Genomic DNA, 22,630 nt, shown 5'->3' on the forward strand with positions numbered 1-22,630 from the left:
TAACAGGAAGATTCAAACTGAGAGTTACAATCTAAAGAGCTGTCGAAGGAGGAGACACACCAATATTTGGCACAGAGTGAAGAAACTTGGCATGACATTTGTTTCTCCTACAGAGCCTACAGCATTATAGTAATTTTTTATTTAAAAAGGTGCTGAGAATAAAATGATAGCTATAACAGAATGCCACACAACTAAATAAATAATACTGTGCTGTAATTACATATGCCATCTGCTTTCCTGTGAGGAACTCACAGTCAGTCACCAACAAGCTGGTTGTGAAATTATAATTTCACGCTCTATACAAAATAAATGATGAACAAAAGTTATTTATAGAAAGAGTGAAATAAAGGGGAAGGATTTGGGCCAAAATTTGAATTTTAAGCTCAGTCAATTCGAGAAGCCGTAGACTTAGAGAGATATTTTTATATCTCTGTTAAGGAAACAAGATTGTCTAGAATAGTGCTGCCCAGTGGAATTTCAATGATGGAAATGTTCTGATTCTGCATCGTTCAATACAGCAGTCAAAAGCCACGTGGGGCATCGGAGCACTTGAAGTGTGATGTGACTGAGGAACTGAATTTTTCATTTAATTTTTAGTTGTTAATTTTGATTGATTTAACTTTAATTATTATAAATTTAAATTTAAATAACCACATGTGGCTAGTGACTACTACATTAGCACAGGTCTAAAAGAATGCAAAATTATAAAGCTGAGCTCAGTGAAAATATATAAATCATGACAGTTTAGTGATTTTTATGGTACCAATAAGGGCAAATAAAAGGCTTTTTTGATGTCTGTTGGAATGTGTTTACTACATCAGTGGTCTCAGATCACAAGGAACCAATTACACAGGAAAAGAGAGACAGATAAACAGAAGGAAGCAGACTACCACCCGAGTCCGAACTTCTAGTAGAGAACATCTAGACATCAGTTAAAATCTGCGAAAAAGTGTAAAAATTAAAATGCAAACAGCTCGGGGCGCCTGGGTGGCACAGCGGTTGGGCGTCTGCCTTCGGCTCAGGGCGTGATCCCGGCGTTGTGGGATCGAGCCCCACATCAGGCTCTTCTGCTATGAGCCTGCTTCTTCCTCTCCCACTCCCCCTGCTTGTGTTCCCTCTCTCGCTGGCTGTCTCTATCTCTGTCGAATAAATAAATAAAATCTTTAAAAAAAAATAAAATAAAATGCAAACAGCTAAAATCGTCTCTAGTTTTCTTAATAACCTGAATTAAAGTAAAAGTTCAGAGCCAGATAAGCAAGCTGATAGTTGTTTATACAGTTTGTATATGTTTATTAATTTATTCTAATTTTTATTTAGTCACATTTTGTTTATCTGTAATGAGGGTGAAAGACAGGAAAATAAATTCCCATGAAGCTTCATTTCTGAAATAAGTCCAGGTAGTTTTGGCAGTCGGTGACAGAGTATTAAGGGTTGCATTCTGAGGCTGATGAAAGCATCCTGGAGGAACAAGACCCTGGAGACATCTGCCTCTTGCAAGGAACTGGGTTTGGTTGCCCAGCTGAGGGCATTGCTACTGCCTGTCGCTCTGAGTCAAAGCTCACTGAGCTTATCTCCCCCATATGCACCGAACTACAGAGAGAAGGTGCTGACCCATTAACATAAATGTTCAGTTAACTTGATACTTATTGAGATTCCAGAACCAGAGCATAGTCCCTTGTGAGTTTAGATGCTGTGGATTTATCCACTGAAACTCAATTTCCTCTGAAATATTAAGAAAATAAAAGTTCCATGCTCATCAACTTGAAGACCATGAATCATGACGGCCACACCACAGGCCACTGGGAACTTCAGTGGTCCACTAGTCTTCCACAGCTGATCTCCCTGCCTCCTTTGACAATTCATAAAAATTCTAGTGTTATAGAGTGATGAAGAGCACCCTCAACTACATCATTCTTTTACTAATGCCAAGGACTGTTCCAAGCATCTTATATTTATCTAACCTTGCCTCACTGCTGTGAGTAGATATGAAGTGGATATCAATTCATCCTCACTGGAGTATACAGAGGTTGGGAACTTTGCCCCAGATCATAAACGGTGGATGATGGAGTAAGGATTCAGTCTCTGGAAGTATAACTCGGAGCCTATATTCTTTGTCACTGAATATCTTGCCTTGTATTAAATATTGCTACTAAGGTCGTTTGCTAGTAACTCTCTTATGCAATCACTCCACAGAAAGTTTGCCTTTTATTTCAACCACCACAAACAAGCTTTCAGCCAGACATGGAAAAGATGTGGGGAGGGAGAATATAGTTACATGGCCCGTTCAAGCTGGATCCTCCCCACATCTAAGCATCTTCTTAGCTAGTGGTCACTTTGATGAGAAGGAATGGAGGTCAATAAACCATATAGGCACATATTAAGTGTATGTTTTCACAATGAGAAAATTAGAAAAGGCAAAAGGAGCTTCTTGTTTTAACTGAACATTCTTCTTTCTGTCCCCATTACCCATTTTAAATAGTAGATGAAAGACTCATAAAAGACTAATAAAAATACAAACCTTTGGAAATAATGTTTTTAGGAACTCCATCAGGAAGTTGTTATTAGTTGACACGGAAAGTTTATTTTCTTAAGCAGTTATATATCCATGTTTTAAATTTGGTTTTCCTTTAAAATTTGTACAAGAAAACTTTTGTAGACTTTAAAAGGTACACCTTGGAAAAAATTCCAAGTTCAGATAGCTTAAACTGTGGCATACTGTTTTGAAGTATTTGAATTTACAAGATAGAAAGTGGTTACATACTTTCACCCTAATCTATCGGCTTTATTAACACAAAGTCAGAGTAGGGGAAGGATGGAAGGATCTTGAGGAAAGGCAATAGCCAAGGACCACATGGTAACTGTAACATGTCTTTTTTTTTTTTTTTTTGGTCTCACTCTATTTTTTTAAAATATAATTAACAGTGTTATATTAGTTTCAGGTCTACAATATAATGATTAAACAATTCTATAAATTTCTCAGTGCTCATCAAGATAAATGTACTCTTTAATCCCCTTTATCTCATCCACTCCCACCTACCTCCCCTCTGGCAACCACCAATTTGTTCTCCGAATTTAAAGTCTGTTTTTTTTTTGTTTGTCTCTTGTTTTGCTTTGTTCATTTGGTTCTTTTCTTATATTCCATGTATGACTGAAGTCATTAGGTATTTGTCTTTCTTTGTCTGACTTACTTCACTTAGCATTATACCCTCTAGGTCCTTGCATGTTGTTGCAATCAGCAAGATCACATTCCTTTTATAGCTGAGTAATATTCCATTGCATATATATATGCAATGGAATATTTTTTATATATATATATATATATATATATATATATATATATATATATATATGCATCTTCTCTATCCATTCATCTATGGAGAGATTCTATGGAGAGATACTTGATGCAATCCCTATCAAAATACCAGCAACATTTTTCACAGAACTAAAACAAATAATACTAAAATGTGTATGGAACCACAAAATATCTCAAACAGCCAAAGCAATCTTGAGAAAGAAGAACAAAGCTGCAGTTATAACAATCCCAGATTTCAAGATGTACTACAGCTTTGTAGTCATCAAAACAGTATGGTACTGGCACAAAAATAAGACACATAGATCAATGGAACAGATAAGAGCCCAGAAATAAACCCATGCTTCTATGGTCAATTACTCTTCATCATAGCAGGCAAGAATACACATGGGGAAAAGGCAGTCTCTTCAACAAATGGTGCAGGGAAAACTGGACAGCTACATGGAAAAGAATGAAACTGGACTACTTTCTTACACCATACACAAAAATAAACTCAAGTGGATTAAAGACCTAAATATGAGACCTGAAACCATAAAACTCCCAGAAGAAAACACAGGCAGTAATTTCTTTGACATTGGCTATTACACACGCTTTGGCTGTCCCTAAATCTACTGTGAACTGAGGAAACAAGACCTAGATGTCTGGTAACGCTAGGATTAAAACTGTTTTTCAAGTCGTTGACTGTGCCCTGCAAGGACTAGAGTACAGAGGACAATGCAAGCAAGGCATTGCAAAATTACAGAAAGTGTATTAGGCAAATATATCTATTGTTTAATAGTCTAATTTTAATCAGACAGTGTTTGTCGGCAAGTACTGTGTTCATTAGTCCACTTTTCAGTAATAAGACGTCAATAATGCTATTGTGTGGGGCACCTGACTGGCCCAGTCAGTGGAGCGTGCAACTCTTGATCTTGGGGTTGTGAGCTTGAGCCTCACGTTGGGTGTAGAGATTACTTAAAAATAAAATCTTGGGACACCTAGATGGCTCAGTTGGTTAAGTGTCCGACTCTTGATTTGGGCTCAGGTCATGAACTCAGGGTCCTGAGATGGAGCCCCTGTCAGGCTCCGCACTTAGCAGGGAGTCTGCTTGAGATTCTTTCCCTTCCCCCTCTGCCCTCCCTCTGCGTGCTCGCCCTCTCTTTCCCCTTAGATAGATAGGTAGGTAGGTAGGTAGATAGATAGATAGATAGATAGATAGATAAATAATAAAAAGTGGTAATGCAAACTTGGAATGCAATGAAAAAAACAAGAGAATTTGGAATGTTTTAGGAGTATGTCCAAAGGGAGAGCAACTAGAACGATGAAAATGCATCATGAACCACAATGACCCTCTATCTCTACAAAGCCTTCCTAGACCTGGGCAGACAGATGCTTCCGCAGTCTTTTCTCCCAACTTACTGAAGGATCATACATAAGAAGTTACATAGGGGTGTGTGTGTGTGTGTGTGTGTGTGTGTGTGTGTGAGAGAGAGAGAGAGAGAGAGAGTCTAAAGGAGTCCCATAATAATAGGTTTATTTACTAGTGTTAACTATTTGCCAGGTACTGAAAACTTGGTGTGCTTTATTTCATTTTCATTCCTACAATGGCCAAAATGAATTGGACATTACAATTTGCATTGAAGAAATTTTTTTTAAAACTGAAATAACTCAGCTGCATTTAGCAACTAGGCCAAATAACACAGTTCATGAGAGGCAGCGTTGGGACGTGGGTCAGATTTGTAACCACAAAGCTCCAGTGCTGTTGAGAAGGTCCTGCACTAAGCTCAGCTTCCCTCAAACTATAAAATCCTGACAGTCTACTGACTGACTATAAGCATTTTTTATTCACATTTTATTTGAAGAAAATTACACCAAATGTCTGTTTCAAAATAAGTTTCTAAACTGAAAGCTGTCCAAGTTCATTTTCTATTTTTAACACAATCTTTTGGTAAGTCGTAAACTTTAAAGAAGTAAGATAAAACCATGCTTTTAAAAGAGAGACAGGGTTTTGTGTTGTAGGCAATGCGTTACTCAAATATTTGGAATAGAAAAGGAGGATGAACCCACACTTTTCTCCGCATAAAACTGGAAAATACAAGACTTCTTTTTTTTTTTTAATATTTTATTTATTTATTCAACAGAGATAGAGACAGCCAGCGAGAGAGGGAACACAAGCAGGGGGAGTGAGAGAGGAAGAAGCAGGCTCATAGCAGAGGAGCCTAATGTGGGGCTCGATCCCAGAACACTGGGATCACACCCTGAGCCGAAGGCAGACGCTTAACCCCTGTGCCACCCAGGCGCCCCTGGAAAATACAAGACTTCTGATGTCCAAATGGTCGTCTGCAGACAACCTTATACACCTATCTAGCGGCTACGGCGTAAACTCTAGTTGTTCTTGAAAACTCACTTGGATTAACATTAATGAGAGACAGGCAAATATAAATTTAAAATATTTAAAAGAACAAACCAAAACTATTTGTTCATTAGCTAGGCTTATAAACATGCCATCCACATACTGGAAAAGCTAATAATTACTCTCTAATTGTGCTAATTATGTAATGACAACATTGTAAATGTTTGTTTATATAATGTTAGATTTCTCTAACTAATCTTATCATTAGTCAGACTTTGGACTTCTGCCACTGTGTACTCATGTATATACGGGTATGTGCCAAACTGTTTGAACAATTTATTTTTAAAACTGGTTGTTAATGTGCTACTATAATATTCAAATCAGAAACTTACCACATCCTTAGGAGGTGGTTCTGCTTCCTTCTTTATCTTTTTACCCATTCTGGAAAAAGATGCAATAAACAGTTAAAAGTGTCATTTGTAGGGGTGCCTGGGCAGGTCAGTCGATTAAGCATCTGACTCTTGATCTCAGCTCAGGTCTTGATCTCAGGGTTGTGAGTTCAGGCCCCATGTTACCTACGCCCTTAGAAGGAGACTTATTTTCTCATTTTAATTTTACCTGAAAAGAGACTATGCAATACATGTAAAAATTATTGTACATGTACAAATATGTTACCCACATTCAACTCTACCTATTTCAAATCTACAATTTTTAAGGAACTTATTGATAAGTTTGTTGAGCATTAGTCCTGGCTGCCAGTTTGTAAGGAAGAGAATACATCAGTGATATCATTTTTACTTACATAACAGGAAACAGTTTACCATGCTTACAGCTCATTTATGGAGGGTTTGGGAGACTAAATCCAAGTTACTTTTGTGATCTGCAAGAATGTTTTGCCACAAAGGGATGGATTTTTGTCTGCTTTCTCACATTGGTCTATCCCAACAGTGTCTGGTATATAACAGGCATCTGATATTTATAAAAATCATTAACTGTTTTTCCTGGGAGTATGGTTTTATGAATGATACCCAAGACATACCCCTCCAAACGAACATTTGTGTCATTTTCTCAGATAACCAAAAGTTTTTCTAATATAATCCATAGCTCAATTTAAAAAAGTAATTGAGAACCTGAAGAGATGTATTCTGGGGAAATTGGGGTTACTGCTTGCAAGACCCTCTTCCACCTGCCCTTGTATGTCCATGTCTGTGCAGGAAAAATGTCAGAGCATTGGTACTCATAGTTGATACACCACAGAGGAGTAACTCCATCTGGGTACAGAGAACTTACCAAGATGCTGCTGACTGTTAGAATAACCCCAGAAATCTTTTGAATTTTCCCCAATGAGAGTTTGTGGGGCTATGGTTGGCATTTGCACAATCTCAGATGATATAAACTAGTCTCGAGGAAATTACTATAGTTTCCAGAGAAATTCTGGGAAGTCGAAAATCCTTGGAGAGAATCTACACTGTCAGAGTTAGTTCAGATAGTCTGTCAAGGCACAAATGCAACTCCTAGCATTAGAAACACTGACCAGAATTTATCATATATTTTAAAAAGCCACATGTTCATAGAAACTCATAGGGAGTTCTGAAAGACATCCAGGTCCCTAAGTTCAGGTCACATAAATTTCATGATCTTTGAAGGTCTGGGCAAGTTTACGCTGTGACACACTAACCTCACATTATATCCAATATATTAAACATTAAAATGTACCCACATTTTCCATTAAATACAATTTTCATCATAAAAAGTTTTGAAATTAAGCATTTGAAATTATTCAGCAGTTTGTGCACCTGGAAATTCTTACAAAATGAGAAAAATTGTTTTCAAATGTAACTGAATATTAATAAAAAACTTTTAACATTAATTTTTCAATTTTCTTTTCATATTTTAGAGGTAATTTTTTTTCAAAATTCAAACATCTTTCATAGATGTTTAAAAAGCACAAAGACCCTAGACTTTGTGTCTATAATATTCCAAGCAGATGCACAGAAATTATTCTGGACAAATGAAAATCTATCCCACGATTAACCTCTAGGAAAAGAAACTGCATAGCTCTTTGCAACCAATTCCAAAATACGGCAGACTTTGATTTACATAAGAACTGCTTGTGAATAATGTTTGAGAAGGAACTGAATTACACCCACACAAAATTACTGTGGATCATCTGATTTTCACTTATGGAACTTATTTTTCCCATTCCAGGATAGTGGCTTTGAATAACTGCATATTGAAGAGTACAGAGGTTGGAATAGCCTTAACACGGGAGTATAGCAATGGAGCTGTTCCCAGGCAATACCATGAAGTAGGAAGCATTTAATTTGTGTTTTTATTGCCATATTGAGCATAATAGTGGGGGAGAAAGTGTACAACTGACAGAGAACCAGGACAATGAGCCTCAAGGATAACCCTAAGGTGTTTTTTTTTTAACTTTGTAAATCAACATTTCACTTAAAATCAACATGATATAACCAAATTACCTGTATTATTTTATTCTTAAAAAAATGTTTTCCTTTAAAGCTTGAGGTGTCAAATTAAGAAAATAAATCCCTTTGTTTGAAGCAAACCTGCTTTCCTCGACTATTTTACCACCTGCCCATTGATGATTTTTATTGTGCTAAAATAAACATACCATAACATTTACCATTTTAATCATATTTAAGTGCATAGCTCTGTGTCTACTGTCCACTTTAGAGGTAATACATTTCATTGCAGAAAATTTAGAAAACAAGGAAGGGCACATGGGATAAAAAAAAATCACTCAGGAAAAAACTCAGGGATATCAGTCCTATTTCAATATAGTTCCTTTTTTGTGTGTTTTCTATAGTGATTTTACCATCCTACCTGGATTTCTAGCCCGTATTCTCAACTTCCCTTCCTGGAACCATTTTCCTACTATATTCTTATACTAACGGACAAATTCATGAAAGCTCAGTCTCCATTTATTGCTCCAATCATCTCCAATGAATCAGTATTATGTCATTTAAAATAATACTGTAAAATCCACTATCTAGACCGTCGCCTATTGTTGAGCATTTGTTTCCAATTTCCTGTAATTATGGATAAGGCTGCAATGAACATTCTTAGACATAAAATGTTCATCCACATTCCGCAACTGCTTCTTTAAGATAAAGTAAAATAACTGGGTGAAAAGGCATGAACTTCACCGCATTGAGTACGAAAACAAATCTGCTTTATATGTGCACCTTCTCGATTATTAGAGAGGAGCCACATTTCCCCGCACAGATGTATCAATCATTTGTACTTCTTCGTGAACTTTCAGACTACATGACCTTAACTATTTGCCAATGAGGAGATATTTTTTGAGAAAACCTGAAGGGGAGGAGGAAGGGTACAACAAGGGGGACTAGCATCTTGAGTTGGTGAGAGTCAAGTAACGGAATGTTAGACCCTCAGATCCCCTCTACGGGCCTCAGTTTTGTCACCTGTTAAATGGAAGGCGGCCGGGATGCTTAGGAAACCCACCCGACCCCCGTCTAATACTGAGGGCATGGGGCAGACACCGACAACCTCTACAAGGTGTTCGTTCGTTCCCTCAGTTGCCCCAGATGTCCCCACCCGCGGGGCACCTTCTCCTTGCCCAAGTTCTGCTGGGACCTCGGCCCTGGACCTCTCCACACCGCAGGAGTAGCTGCGCAGCCGCACGCCTGCCTTTACCTGCCAGGAGATCCCTCAGAGCCGCGGCTCCTCGGACCCGGAGAACTGCACCCGCCGCTGCCGGCGCGCGCCTCCTAGGCCACTGTTGTTCTGGGTTGCTAGGCGACACCGGGCCGCGCCTGCGCGCGCATAGGGGCGCGCGCCTCCGCCCAGGAAGCTCGCGCTAGGCAGCCCGAGGCGCTGATTGTCCCGCTTTAGAAAAGCCGTCCGTAGGGGAAGGGCTGAGGCGTCCTTTCCTCCCTGATTCCCAGTGCTTTGAGGCAGGATAGACGTGAGACTCCTCCTCTTCCTAGTCGTGGCAGGCGAGCCCAGGTGAAAACAGTAGATCAGCGGGCAGCGCAGCCTCAGCTTCTAGCCAGCGGCCTGGCTCTGGATTCACATGCTGAGATGCCATTGCTTCCTCCTGAACACAGGCCTCAGCCAGAATCCTGCGGATGACTTCCAAATCGCCACTCCCTGTCCGCACTCCACGAAGCCGCGGACCTGCAGGGCCGACACCCTGCATGCACTAGGGTGTCTGGTCTGCCCTCGCAGAACTTATCTTGTCTCTTCAAAATCTCCTCTTCCACCTTTCTTTCCTCTTTATGCCATTCTTCCCAATGACCCAGACCTTCATTTCCCTTCTTCGTCGTCCACCCTCCCCTCCAATCAGCAGTTAAGTCAACTGGCTCCCTTCATTTTGTCTCAGATCTATTCCCTCTCTTCAGTCCTTACTGTCGCCCCAATCCACGTCATCCTTTTTGGCTCCTGATGACTTTGGTTCCTCTCTCCTTCCTATTCATTCACCATACCAGAGACAGATCAGCCTTCCAGAAATTATTGTTTTAGACATGTCAGCCCGCTACTCAAACTTCAGTTGGCTTCCTAAAATAAAGTCTGAACTCGTTAGCCTGGTATTCAAAACTGCCTGCTCCATCCCTGTTCGATTTGTGCAGCCCACCATTCTCCCACAACACCAGCCCCAGTCAAACTTAAACGGTTCCCCCAATTTTTCCATACTTTTCTCTTCTGGATTTTGCTCGCTGTCCCTTCATCATTTCATCTATTCCACAAATATTTATTAAGCATCTACTATTTGCCAGGTCATGTGCAACTTGTGTAACTCCTGGAATATTCTTTCATTTCTACTTAAGCCCAGCTCAAATGCCGTCTTCATAAAATACTCTTTGATTGACTTTAGCAAAAAAAAAAAAAAAAAAAAAAAAATCTCTCCCTCTCCTGAATTCTTCTCAGACTTTTAAAACTCCATCGCTTGCCTGCTTCTGCTGGTCCCCCAGCCAGAAGAGTGTTAGATGTTTCTTACAGTTGCTTTTTTCACATCCCTTTAATAAATTACCTGATAAATAGCCTCATACATATTTAAGAATTATTTGTATTAAATTTTCTATCAAATAACTTGTAATTTCTGTCTCCTGATTGGACCTTGAGTAATACTCTCCTAGATCTTCAGCCTCTCCCTCTCTTCCAGCCTTCTCCCCTTCAATATAGGAACACTGTGAAGTCTGTTCTTTGCCTCATACAAAAAACAGAAACAAACAAACAAACGAAAAAAAACCACCTTTCAACCTGTATTCCCTACTAGCTATCATTCTGTTTTTCTCTTTCTCTTCTTGACCATGAGTTTCCAAAACAGTAGCCTGCATTTGATATTTCTACATGTGTTAACCTCCATTCACTCTTCAAACCACAGTGCTCTAGTTTGGTCCCACTACTAAAACTACTCCAATCCATTGGCTGTTTCTTAGTCGTCTTCCTGGACCTTGACAGCTGCGTATAACACTCTTGATGATATCTCGTTCTTGAAACACCTTCCTTGGTTTCCTTATACTACTTGCTCTCGATCCTCCTCCTCCTTTTATGACCACTGTTTAAGATCTTTTCTATACAGACTTAAGTGTTGACATTTCCCAGGGTTCTGTCCCTGGTTCCCTTCTCATACTATATGCTTTTCCAGGGTGATCTTTATTTTTGTGACTTCAACTGCCATACACATAGCTCCCCAGCAGACTTCAATTCTGAGCTCTAGGTCCATATATCCTTCCTCCTACTGAAAAGCTCTACCTGGATGTCCACAGGCACCTCAAACATCAATACTACCTACTTAAACTTGTCATTTCCCTTTAGGAACATGTTTTTCTATTTATTAAGAGGTCCCACTACCCACCTAAATACCCAAGCATGAATTCTGAATGTCATTTTAGAACCATTCTCCTTCATATTCAGTTATGTGAATTCCCCTAAAACTCTCTTGAATTTATTCTCATCTTTCCATTCCCATAGTCCAAGTACTGAATGTCACCATCCTTTACCTGATTTCATCTAACAAGACTTCTGACAGGTCTATCACCCTCTAGCTTCATCCTAGCTTCAATCCACCTTCACCAAGATGACCAAAGTAATCTTTGTAATTTGTTTCCCTCCTTGTTGGCTCCCAATCACTCCACCACATGCATGATGAGATACAACAAGATTCTTAAATTAGCATTCAAGAGCTAATTCTGGCTGACTCCTCCATACTGCAATAGCTTCTCTAATCACTCAAAAAAAAAAAAAAAAAAAAAGGAAAGAAAAGAAAAGAAATGGCAAACTGCTCATAATTCTCCAAGTACACTATGACATTTTATGCCCTCACTCTCCTAATCAGGATGAAAACCATCTATTTGTCTTTCAAAATTTATCTTAGTCATGGGTTCCTCCAGAAAGTCTTCACTGGATTCTCCAAACATGGTGAAACATTTCTCATTTTTTGCCCCCGCTGTGCCTTACACTTGTCTGTTTCTGCTATTTTCATAAGATATTGTGATTTATTTGATATGTGTGTGTCTTCCCACATAGGGTCTTTCTAAATGTTCATAAATAACTAATATTTGTTGAATGTCCATATGAACCAAGCAGTGATGAAGTGGTTACGTGCATCATTAAATCCTCACAATAAGCCTTTTAGGTACAAATGATGTAATTAGCACAAGGCACTCTTCTAATTAGTGGCAGAGCCAGAACTTGAACCAAAGTCAGCTTGAATTTTATAGCCATGTTCTGAACCAATGCATCATACCAGCCCATTCTGAAAATACACTGTTATGACAAATTGCAGAGTTTTCATAAAGTACTTAGAGCTACTGTTTTAATTTTTTTTCCCACAACCTTAGTCTGTATTGTGCATGTCTATGTTTGGGGGTCCTTTTTATTTTAACATATATGGCTGGATGATATTTGACAAATGTTTATAGTTGTGTAACCATTATTACAATGAAGATGTAGAACATTTCCATCATCCCAAATTTCCTTCATGCCTCCTTGAAGTCAGACCTTTCCCTCTAACCCTCTTCTCCAGGAAAAACTGATCTGTTTTTCTCCCCATAATTTTGGATTTTTAGACTATCTTATAAATTGCACCAGGCAATATGCTGCCTCTTTTGTCTGGCATCTTAATTTAGCATAATGCTTTTGAGATTTGTCCATAGTTTGCATGTATCAGTAGCTTGTCTCTTTCTGTTGCTGAGTAGTATTCACTACATGGATATACAACATCCAATCACTGGTTGATGGACATTTGGGTTCTTTCCAGTTTTGGACTGTTATAAATAAATCTGCTCTAAACATTTATACACAGGTTTTTGTGTGAACATATGTTTCTCCTTCCTTGGGAAAATACCCAAAAATGGAATTTCTGGGTCTTATGCCATGTGTATGCTTGATGTTATGAGAACTTGCCAAACTGTTTTTCCAAAGGATCTATACTATATTTGCATACCCACCACCAATGAGTGAGCGATCCAATTGCTTCCTATGCTCTACAACACTTGATGTTGTCAGGCCTTTAAATTTTAGCCATTCTATTGGGTGTGTAGTGGTGCCTCCTCTTGGTTTTAATTTGCTTTTCCTTCGTGACTAATGATGAACTCATTCCGTGTTTTTGTTAGCCATGTCTATATCTTCTTTAGTGAAGTATCTGTTCAAATAGTTGTCCTGCTTTTACCGGGGTTGTTTGTCTTATTACTATTGACTCATAATAGTTCTCTATATATTCTGGATACAAGTCATTTATCATATATAATTTGAAAATATTTTCTGCCCACATTCATCATAGTGGAAAATTAAATTTAGAGACCATAATTTAAACACTACGGTTGCTCATTGCTACTGGGATGGTCATTGCTTCTAGGTCTTTTCAGAAGCCTGGTGAAGCTACAAATTCAGCACACGTTATAAATCAGAAATCTACAGATCCAGGCTGTGACTTCAAGAGATAAGATATTGTGTGGTAGTCATTGAAACTCTCTGGTTCTCTAGCCATGGCTTAAACTCAAAACCCTAAGCCTGTCATTTTCTGTCTCAGAACTAAATATAATTAGAAGTAATTCGCCCATTCTGCAACCCTTATGGTGCTTTTGTCCACCACACTGTGCTACAGCAGTAGCCACTTTGGTCCTGTCAAAACTGTCTCCAAAACGTACTTCCTTCTAGGAGACCACAGGTGACTCCCATCAGACATCCTCTCAAAGTAAACAGATCTCTTCACTATTTTCAAATTCACTCAGGTTATACAACCAGTTCCAGACTTACATCTTTGGACTTCTAAGGTCAGCAGCCACTTCTGGTAACAATTACTGTATCATCTGAAGTTTTGCTGTGGACAACAAAATCTATTAGTTGGTTGACAGGGAATTAGAGATTTATAGCATTGTTGCAAGGGCTGGAGGAACAGGTGCTAGGCTTTCAGAAATGACTTTCAAAACAGTACTGCAAAGCATTATCCACAATAGCCAAGACATGGAAACAAACTAAATGTCTATTGACAGATAAATGGATAAAGAAAATGTGTATCTATATTCAATGGAATACTATTCAGCCATAAAGAAGAATGAAATCCTGCCATTTGTGACAACATGGATGGACCTTGAGGGCATTATGCTAAGTGAGATAAGTCTGATGGAGAAAGACAAATACTGTATGATCTCACTTATATTTGGAATCTAAAAACATTGAACTCATAGAAACAGAGTAGAATGCTCATTGCCAGGGACCAAGGGGTTGGGAAAAATGGCAAGATGTTGGTCAAAGGGTACAGACATTCAGTTATAAGACGAATAAGCTCCATGGATCTAAGATAGAGCACGGTGACTGTAGCTAACAATAACTGTATTATATACTTAAAAGTTGTTATGAGGGTAAAGCTTTGATATTCTCACCACCACCACAACAACAATAAATGGTAATTATGTGAGGTGAAGGATATGTTAACTAACCTTATTGTGGTAATCATTTTACAATATGTATGTGTATCAAATCATCACATTGTACACTTTAAACTTATACAATGTTGTATGTCAATTACATCTCAAGAAATCTGGGAGCAAAATAAATATATTAATATATTAATAAATACGTAAATATATATCAGTATGTAAATATTTATATATAATAAATATATAAATAAATATATCTCAATAAATGTGGGGGCAAAAGTGGGCAACCAAGAAAGCCAAGGAATCAGAAAGCTTAAATCATGCAGAATAATGAGGATTATCTCAAATTCACATCTATGCTCTCCAGTAATTCTTTTAATCCTCAGCCTTTTTTTTTTTTTTTTTTTTTTGGTCATCGAATAGTTATCAAGTGAAGCAACAGTGCCTAGCAAATCAGGCAGCTCCCCTCCACAAAACTTATATCTTAAAAGAGAAAAAGATTTGAACTTCTTAAAGCATCTGCAATCTTAAAACTTTAAAAAGAATACATTTTTTATGAAATCACTTACACCTGTATGAGATGAAGTTCAATTTCATAGCAAAAACCAACTCGCATACGTAATTATAGAATCACTCAACTTAACAGTCTATGTTAAAATTGCTTGTGTTTGGGGCCAGCAAAGTAAGAGCATGGAAAAGATGTCATTTTTGAGCAGTACCACAAGTAGATGCATTTATGACATGTGAGTTTCCAGAGAGATAACACTAATCTAGAAATCAAAAGTAATTATCAAACTACAGGCATTACAAAGTATACCCAGTTAATAAATCTAGTTAGACTACCTAAAGAGAAATGCTTCAAAAAAACATTATTTGTTCTGCAAAAAGGTCCCAAAACGAAGTTCTTGAGATAAGGTATTTAAAGTGCTAAATGAATATGTTGAAACAAATTATATATATTAGGTAAAATGCTTAGATACGTGTATTGGTGCTTTAATTCTAAGTTAAAGGATGTACATCAATAGTTGGTTCCCAAAACCCTGTAAATGAAAGAACTCACTGTTTTAATTACAGAGAAATGTTGGTGTAAAAATTTCCCATGGACCTGTTTTCCACATTGAATGATATTCTCAAAATGGTAAATCCAAGCCACCGTAGTCATACTTATTTAGAATTTCATGCAAAGAATTAAGATCAGAAAAATATACTACCAGTTCATACCAAAGAGGATGACCAATGAAAATTTTCTCAAGAGTTTCTGAGCTAAAAGAGGAATTGAAATTCTAAGTGTGGGTATAAATGATTCTTACTTTGCAGATAGAAAGGTTAGTTTATTGGATTTAAAAAAAACTGTGTTAACTAAGGGTGCGTGGGTGGCTCAGTTGGTTAAGCAGCCACTCTTGGTTTCAGCTCAGGGCACGATCTCAGGGTCCTGGGATTGAGTCCTGCCTTCGCACTCTTCAGGTAATCTTCTCCCTCTGTCCCTTCCCCTGCTCACATGCACACACTCTCTCTCTCAGATAAATAAATACATCTTCTTTGAAAATGTGTTAACTAACTTTTTTGAGCATCTTAAAAACTTGATCCAAGATTGGGAGAACCCCATCAGATATATGAACGTGCAGTGTCAATATTAATGGATTCAATGAAAAAAAATCACTCCTAATGTTCAGTAACTGTTAGAATTTGAACACTAAAGTATTAGTAAAAGCAGTAGAGCAATGTCTTTATGTTGGAAGAAAAACTTCATGAAAACTTTGAAATAGTATGAAAACATTTTAAAGGATTCAAAATCAATTCATTATCACAAAACATTTCAATGTTGCATTTGTCAAAGATAAGGAACTTTTTATGCTTAAAAATAGTAAGTCTGTGAAATAAGATTTTAAAAGATCAAAGATCAAATTATCTGATAAAGGGCAAGAAAACGGTTTTCGGTCATTGAAGAAAAAGTGATAATCTGCTATTTTCTACCTCTGCCTGTATAAACATAATCTCTGACCAAGGGGATATGAAGAATATGAAAGGTTCTGATTAGGAATTACATGGAACAGTTTTGAGCTGCAAATCAGGGGTGTGTGTGTGTGTGTGTGTGTGTGTGTGTGTAAAATATCCACAGAAGCAAACTCAACTTTTTCATTTAAAAATGTGTGGCAAGGGGCTCCTGGGTGGCACAGCGGTTAAGCGTCTGCCTTCGGCTCAGGGCGTGATCCCAGCGTTACGGGATCGAGCCCCACATCAGGCTCCTCCGCCATGAGCCTGCTTCTTCCTCTCCCACTCCCCCTGCTTGCCCTCTCTCGCTGGCTGTCTCTATCTCTGTCGAATAAATAAATAAAATCTTTAAAAAAAAATGTGTGGCAAAAAATAAATAAATATAAATATAAACATGAGTCCAATTTATTTGTAAAATTTTTTACAAACTCAATATTCGATGTATCTCTACTTTTATTTTCTTTCTCATAAATATGTAATATAAAGGAAATGTATTTTTTTTCATGAAGCCCTGTATTGACTCCCTCAAAGTTCACCAGGAGGACTTACAAATATTATCATTTTCTGTATGTGCCATGATGTGGAAAAGTTTGAGAACCACTAATCTAAAGTCTTGCTAGCCAACAGAAGTTCTGGGTTGAATCTCTAGGACTTTGTTTTTAACAGTCCAGTTCTAGTAATTTGCCATTGTCCACACATGCAGAGATCAACAAATTTGTCTATTAGACAATTTATAATGAAAGCTATTCCCACTTCCTCCAAATCGGTGTACTTCCTTTCATGGTCTTAAGGTACTTGAACAACAAACTAGCTATCAGAACATTGAGGGTGAATGTGTACTAGGGCTAAAGGAGTTGAGAAATCTAATGGATTTTCCTACCCTACCACAGACATGTAAGAAAAACCATAAACTGGATTATTACTCATCTCGGACCCAGCATCTTTCTTCCCTGGACTTTGTTACAGTCTACATAGTTATTTCCATGGCTAGAAGACATTTTGCCCCTTCATATTATATATGTTTAAAAATCAGTGTCCTTAGGGGGCACCTGGGTGGCTCAGGTGGTTGAGTGTCCAGTTGATTTCGGCTCAGGTCCTGATCTAGGGGTTGTGGGATCGAGCCCAGCACTGGGTTCACCCGCTGGGGATGGAGCCTGCTTGGGATTCTCTCTCTCCCTTTCCCTCTGCCCCTACCCCTTCCCTAACCCCACCCCAAATGCACGTGCTCCATCTCTCTCTCAAAAAAAAAAAAAAAAATCAATGTCCTTAGGTATTATCACCCACAGGCACTACCCGTAAGTACCATGGTGTTGGATTCTAACCAAAGGACATGATACTATCAACTCTCCATGTTAACAACTTGAGAGTCTTAGCATAACAACCTTCATCTGATGCAGTAGATGTGTTCCAGAAAACATGTTTTTGAAAAGGACTTTTGGAATCTAATTATACTTTCAGAACATTAAGAGAGTTCACTATTTAGAGAAATCTAGAGATGAATCATCTTATACTGAAAAAGAAAAGAGCCCTTCAATAAAAGAAAGCAATTATCTATTATTTATCTACTTTACAAATCTAAATTTGTTAAAGTGAGGGGGTACATTTGTATAATTTAGATAATTTATCATCGTATGTTTCTTTTAATGTATTCTTTGAACTCATTTCCATTCAAATTGAATTAGTCATATGGCCGATTGTTGTAAATCAACTGAACTTGGTTGAAGATAAGTAATAAAAATGTAACTTCTGTCTGTAACATTCAATTCAGTGTTAGCCATGTAAGAAAAACCATCAACAGTATGGTAACCTTCCACCTTTCCTAGAGCCTAAGCATCCACAGTTTGCCAACATGTACTGTAAATAGTTGCTGTTTTTCTCAAAAGGAGATTGCCACAGGGCAGTTTCTTCCACCACACTGTGTTATTTAAAAGTTATCTGCTTTTTTGGCTGCTGTTCAAGAGGGTTCTCTGCCTGTAAATCCTCTTTATCTCATGCTATGGTTGAAGCAAAACCTTGGCACAGTTTCAGTGCATTTGTCTTGTTGTACCAGGGGAGAAAAAAAATCAAGGGCCCCAGAGACTGACACTGTTCGGCAAATGGTCATGAATCAGTGGGGAGCCCTGTTGGCTATCCAAAGGGGTAATATCACTGAGTACCCACTGCGAAAGTGAGATCCCCTCCCATGAAAGTCAGCCACACTATAAAAAAAGATCATTTAAAAGCCTGAGAGATAGAGTTTCCAAATAAGCAATACTCATTGTGTACTTGACCCCAGGCCTTTAAATCAGCCTAACTTAGTGGACTGGGTCTGTAAGTAGCAGTCATTTAGCTCTTAGTCTTGATTTTAAATTCCTTTGACTCTGAACTCCGTTTCTGTAAATTGTGCTATGGAAATATCAGCTTGTTTGCTAGAGGTTGTGGGGTTGAGGAGAAAATAGGATGCATCCAACTTAAAGAAAAAGACTCATAACAGTGTCTCAGACAATGTATCCCTTTGAGATGACATCTCATGCTGTGAAGGATGTCTTAGAATGACTTCTACCACCTGTCTGCTATCTACATGAAATGTGGAACTTATGCTTGTGGATGAAAAGTAGAAACTGTGGTCTCAGCAACCCCTTGACATGAAGATTCTCCTAGTTTGGCCTCTGGCATTCAGCTTGTTTGAAAAAAGAAAAGAAGAAGAAGATGAACAACTTTGTCTATTTAACAATCCCAGTTTAAGGACCCCTTGCACTGAAAATAAGTGGGTTGATCAAAAATACAACCCAGATCAGAAGCACCAAACTAAAGTCTATTGAATAAAATGGGACTCCCCCAAGAAAACCAGTGTGTCGGTGGTAGAAAGAATGGTTCTCTGAGCTCTTCTCTTTGCCTGTTAGGGTGAGTGCTAAGGTAATCCAACAGCACATGGTACTATTGAGGCCAGGATCCCAGGTCAGATCTCACATTGGCTTTCTTAACCAAAATGGGCCAAAGATTTTGGTTGGATCATGACTGATAAATGATTCCTGCTAGAAAAGGAGTCTGAGCACAAGCTTTTCCAGTGGCAGGTGATGACTATCATCCTGTCATCCTGACTCTGGAGGATCCTTTGGGCCTCCTTATTTGAAGGGCTGGGCCATCCCACATGGATCTGGTTCCAAGGCAACATATTTTAGATATAGTTAGTTTAGTTTCTACAAATTATTGGAGAGTTGTGCCTAATTTAGGACAGAATTATCAATCTTTCATTTCCAAATTATTTTATTTTCTATCACTAATTTCAAGAAATGCCAAATAAAACAAGCCTTAAAAACAAATGAAAATTGGGACAGCTGGGTGGCTCACTCAGTTAAGTACTTGCCTTTGGCTCAGGTCATGATCCCAGGGTCGTGGGATCGAGTTCCACATCTAGCTCCTTGCTCAGCAGGGAGTCTGCTTCTCCCTCTGCCTGCTGTTCCCTCTGTTTGTGTTCTCTCTCTCTGACAAATAAATAAATAAAACATTTTTTAAAAAATGAAAATTCTTGCTTAAAATTAACTAAAATTTTACCTAAGTTCTTGAACAATAGAAATAAGCAAAAGATGATAATAACAAACTATAGTATGTTTGAAATAAGTAGAGGGGAAAGATCCCCATTGTTTGTTAGTACTTTTTAAAATTATACTGGATAGATATATCTACCAGTGGACATCTTAATTATTAAATATTTAAGGAAATAATTTTTAGTTTCAGAGTATTACTGTAAGTGAAATTTTATAAATTTAAGAAAATTATAATTCACAAAAGATCAGCATTAACTAAAGTGTATCTTTAATTTTGACTAAACCCCCAACTTCAGGACACCCTGAAGGAGCTAATGATTTTTTGAACAGTTGATTGTGGGTGCAGGGCTTATTTTAAATATGACTCTTCTATAAGAATCAAAAAATTAAAGAGGGATAAAATAGTCTGAAATCTTTATTTAATGGAAGACTGAGACCAAACTCACACAAAGATTAAGCTACAAAACAAACTCGTAAATACAAATGATTTTCTCTATCACATTAATCTAATTTAATTTTTCACCATGGAGCTGATATATATTAAAAGAAGGAAAAAATCCAAAAAGAAAATAATATCAAAATAGAGAGATTTAGTTTCCTTCCATTCAAAATAGGGTGCATTCTTTATTTCAAAGTTAGTATCTGTCTCTTATAAGCACATTCCTACCTTGCAGAAAAGAAAATGTAGTTCTACATATAATCCACTTATTATGCAATTTGTTTTCATTGCAGTCATAACATACTACTTGGTCCTTACACTTGAGAAACTAAGTATAAACCGATATTATTCTACTGCTCTTACTTAGCATTCAAATTGTAACAGGAATTAAACACTAGTGACTTTTTTCTTTTAATCCATTAATATTGACCACATACATTATATTTCATGTAGATCTTGCAATTTTGGCTTATGTTCATTACATTTTTGAACATCTTAATAAATAGTTCAAAGCTATCATTCTAAGGTTGGCATTACTAATTAGAAATTAATTAATTCAAATAGAAAGTTGCTATGCTTGGGGTGCCTAGGTAGATCAACTGGTTGAGCATCTGACTCTTGGTTTTGGCAAAGGTCGTGATCTCAGGGTCATGTGATTGAGCCCTGTGTTGGGTCTGCACTCGTAAGGAGTCTGCTTAGGATTCTCTCTCTCCCTCTCCCTCTGCCCCTCCCCCCATGTGCATGCGCGCTCGCACTCTCCCTCTCTCTCAAATAAATAAATAAATCTTTAAAAAAAAGAAAGTTAGTACATTTTATACTTATTCAAAAGAATGTTGTTATAGAATGTGACAGTTTCTGTGATGAGAATTATTTGCAATTTCTTTTCTCTAACTATAAAATTTTTAATTAATTGGTTCACTGGAATAAAAAATAGCAGATCATACCAGAAGTTCTACCATCCACTAGTTCTGAATACTACATTTTATGATTTGAAGGTTCTAAGGCTGTCCTTCGAGTAGCTTCAATCAAGATAAAACTCATCTTAAAAGCCAAAATCAAGAAAATGATCTATATCTGCTAAAATAAGCAGCTGTCATTTGTTACTTTGGCCTTAAAAGCAAGGCTACTGGATTCCAATTCCATGACAATTTGCCCCATGACTCAAGTAAAATGTGTAGTGTTTTGGAGATATGTAACTGATTCAAATATTTACATACATAATTAAGTTTGAATATGGATTTGCCAGTATTGTGACTATTGAGAAAATTATTTGATGGCCAAAACTACTTTATAGAGCACTATTGTGCAGTACAAGCAACATTACTAGACAGAACAATTAGGCCAAGACAGAAAGAAGGAAACGGCATACAAATTAAAAAGGAAGAAGTAAAATTGTCTCTGTTCACAGATGATGTGTTATATGTAGAAAACTCTAAAGACTCCACCAAAAACTATTAAAACAAATAAATTCAGTAAAGTTTCAGGGTAAAAAATCAATATACAAAAATTAGGTGTGTTTCTATACACTAACAATGAACTACCAGAAAGAGAAATTAAGAAAACAATCCCATTTACAGTAGTTTCAAAAAGAAGAAAACACTTAGAAATAAATTTAACCAAGGAATTGAAAGATGTGTACACTGAAAACTACAAAACTATGAAAGAAATTGAAAAAGACACAAATAAATGGAAAGATACTCCATGTTCATGAATTGGAAAAATTATTATTAAAGTATCCATACTACCCAAAGCAATCCACAGATTCACTGCAATCCCTATTAAAATTCCAATGACATTTTTCACATAAATAGAATAACCAATCCTAAAATTCTTATGGAACTGCAAAAGACCCCAAATAGCCAAAGCAATTTTGAGAAAGAAGAGCAAAGCTGGAAGCATCACACTTTGTGACTTCAAATTATATTTTAAAGTTATAGAACCTATAACTATATTATAAAGTTAAAGTAATCAAAATGGTATGGTATCGGCATAAAAACAAATAGATCAATGAAATAGAATGAAGAGCCCAGAAATAAACTCATGCATATATTTATGGCCAATTAAGTTTTGACAACAGTGCCAAGAATATACAATAGGTTAAGGATGATCTCTTTAATAAATGGTGTTGGGAAAACTAGATATACAATGCACCATACACAA

At 37.4% G+C, this 22,630-nt stretch overlaps 1 protein-coding gene across 3 annotated transcripts in view; it reads right to left on the bottom strand.

Annotated features, from left to right (window-relative positions):
- Positions 1-22,630, bottom strand: part of ARMC3 (armadillo repeat containing 3) — a 123,777-nt gene that overhangs the window by 83,460 nt on the left and 17,687 nt on the right. For 2 of the 3 annotated variants that reach the window (XM_057304732.1, XM_057304731.1), the window contains 2 exons: positions 13,890-13,953; positions 6,035-6,083 (listed from right to left, as the gene is read on the bottom strand). In XM_057304732.1, coding sequence (XP_057160715.1) covers positions 6,035-6,082 — 48 coding nt within the window. In that variant the 5' untranslated portion in view covers position 6,083; positions 13,890-13,953. Of the gene's footprint in view, positions 1-6,034; positions 6,084-9,323; positions 9,536-13,889; positions 13,954-22,630 lie in introns of those variants that run through there. The other variant, XM_044392190.3, reaches the window with a different exon arrangement.

Source organism: Ursus arctos, unplaced genomic scaffold, assembly GCF_023065955.2.
Source record: "Ursus arctos isolate Adak ecotype North America unplaced genomic scaffold, UrsArc2.0 scaffold_30, whole genome shotgun sequence".
Lineage (NCBI taxonomy): Eukaryota > Metazoa > Chordata > Mammalia > Carnivora > Ursidae > Ursus > Ursus arctos.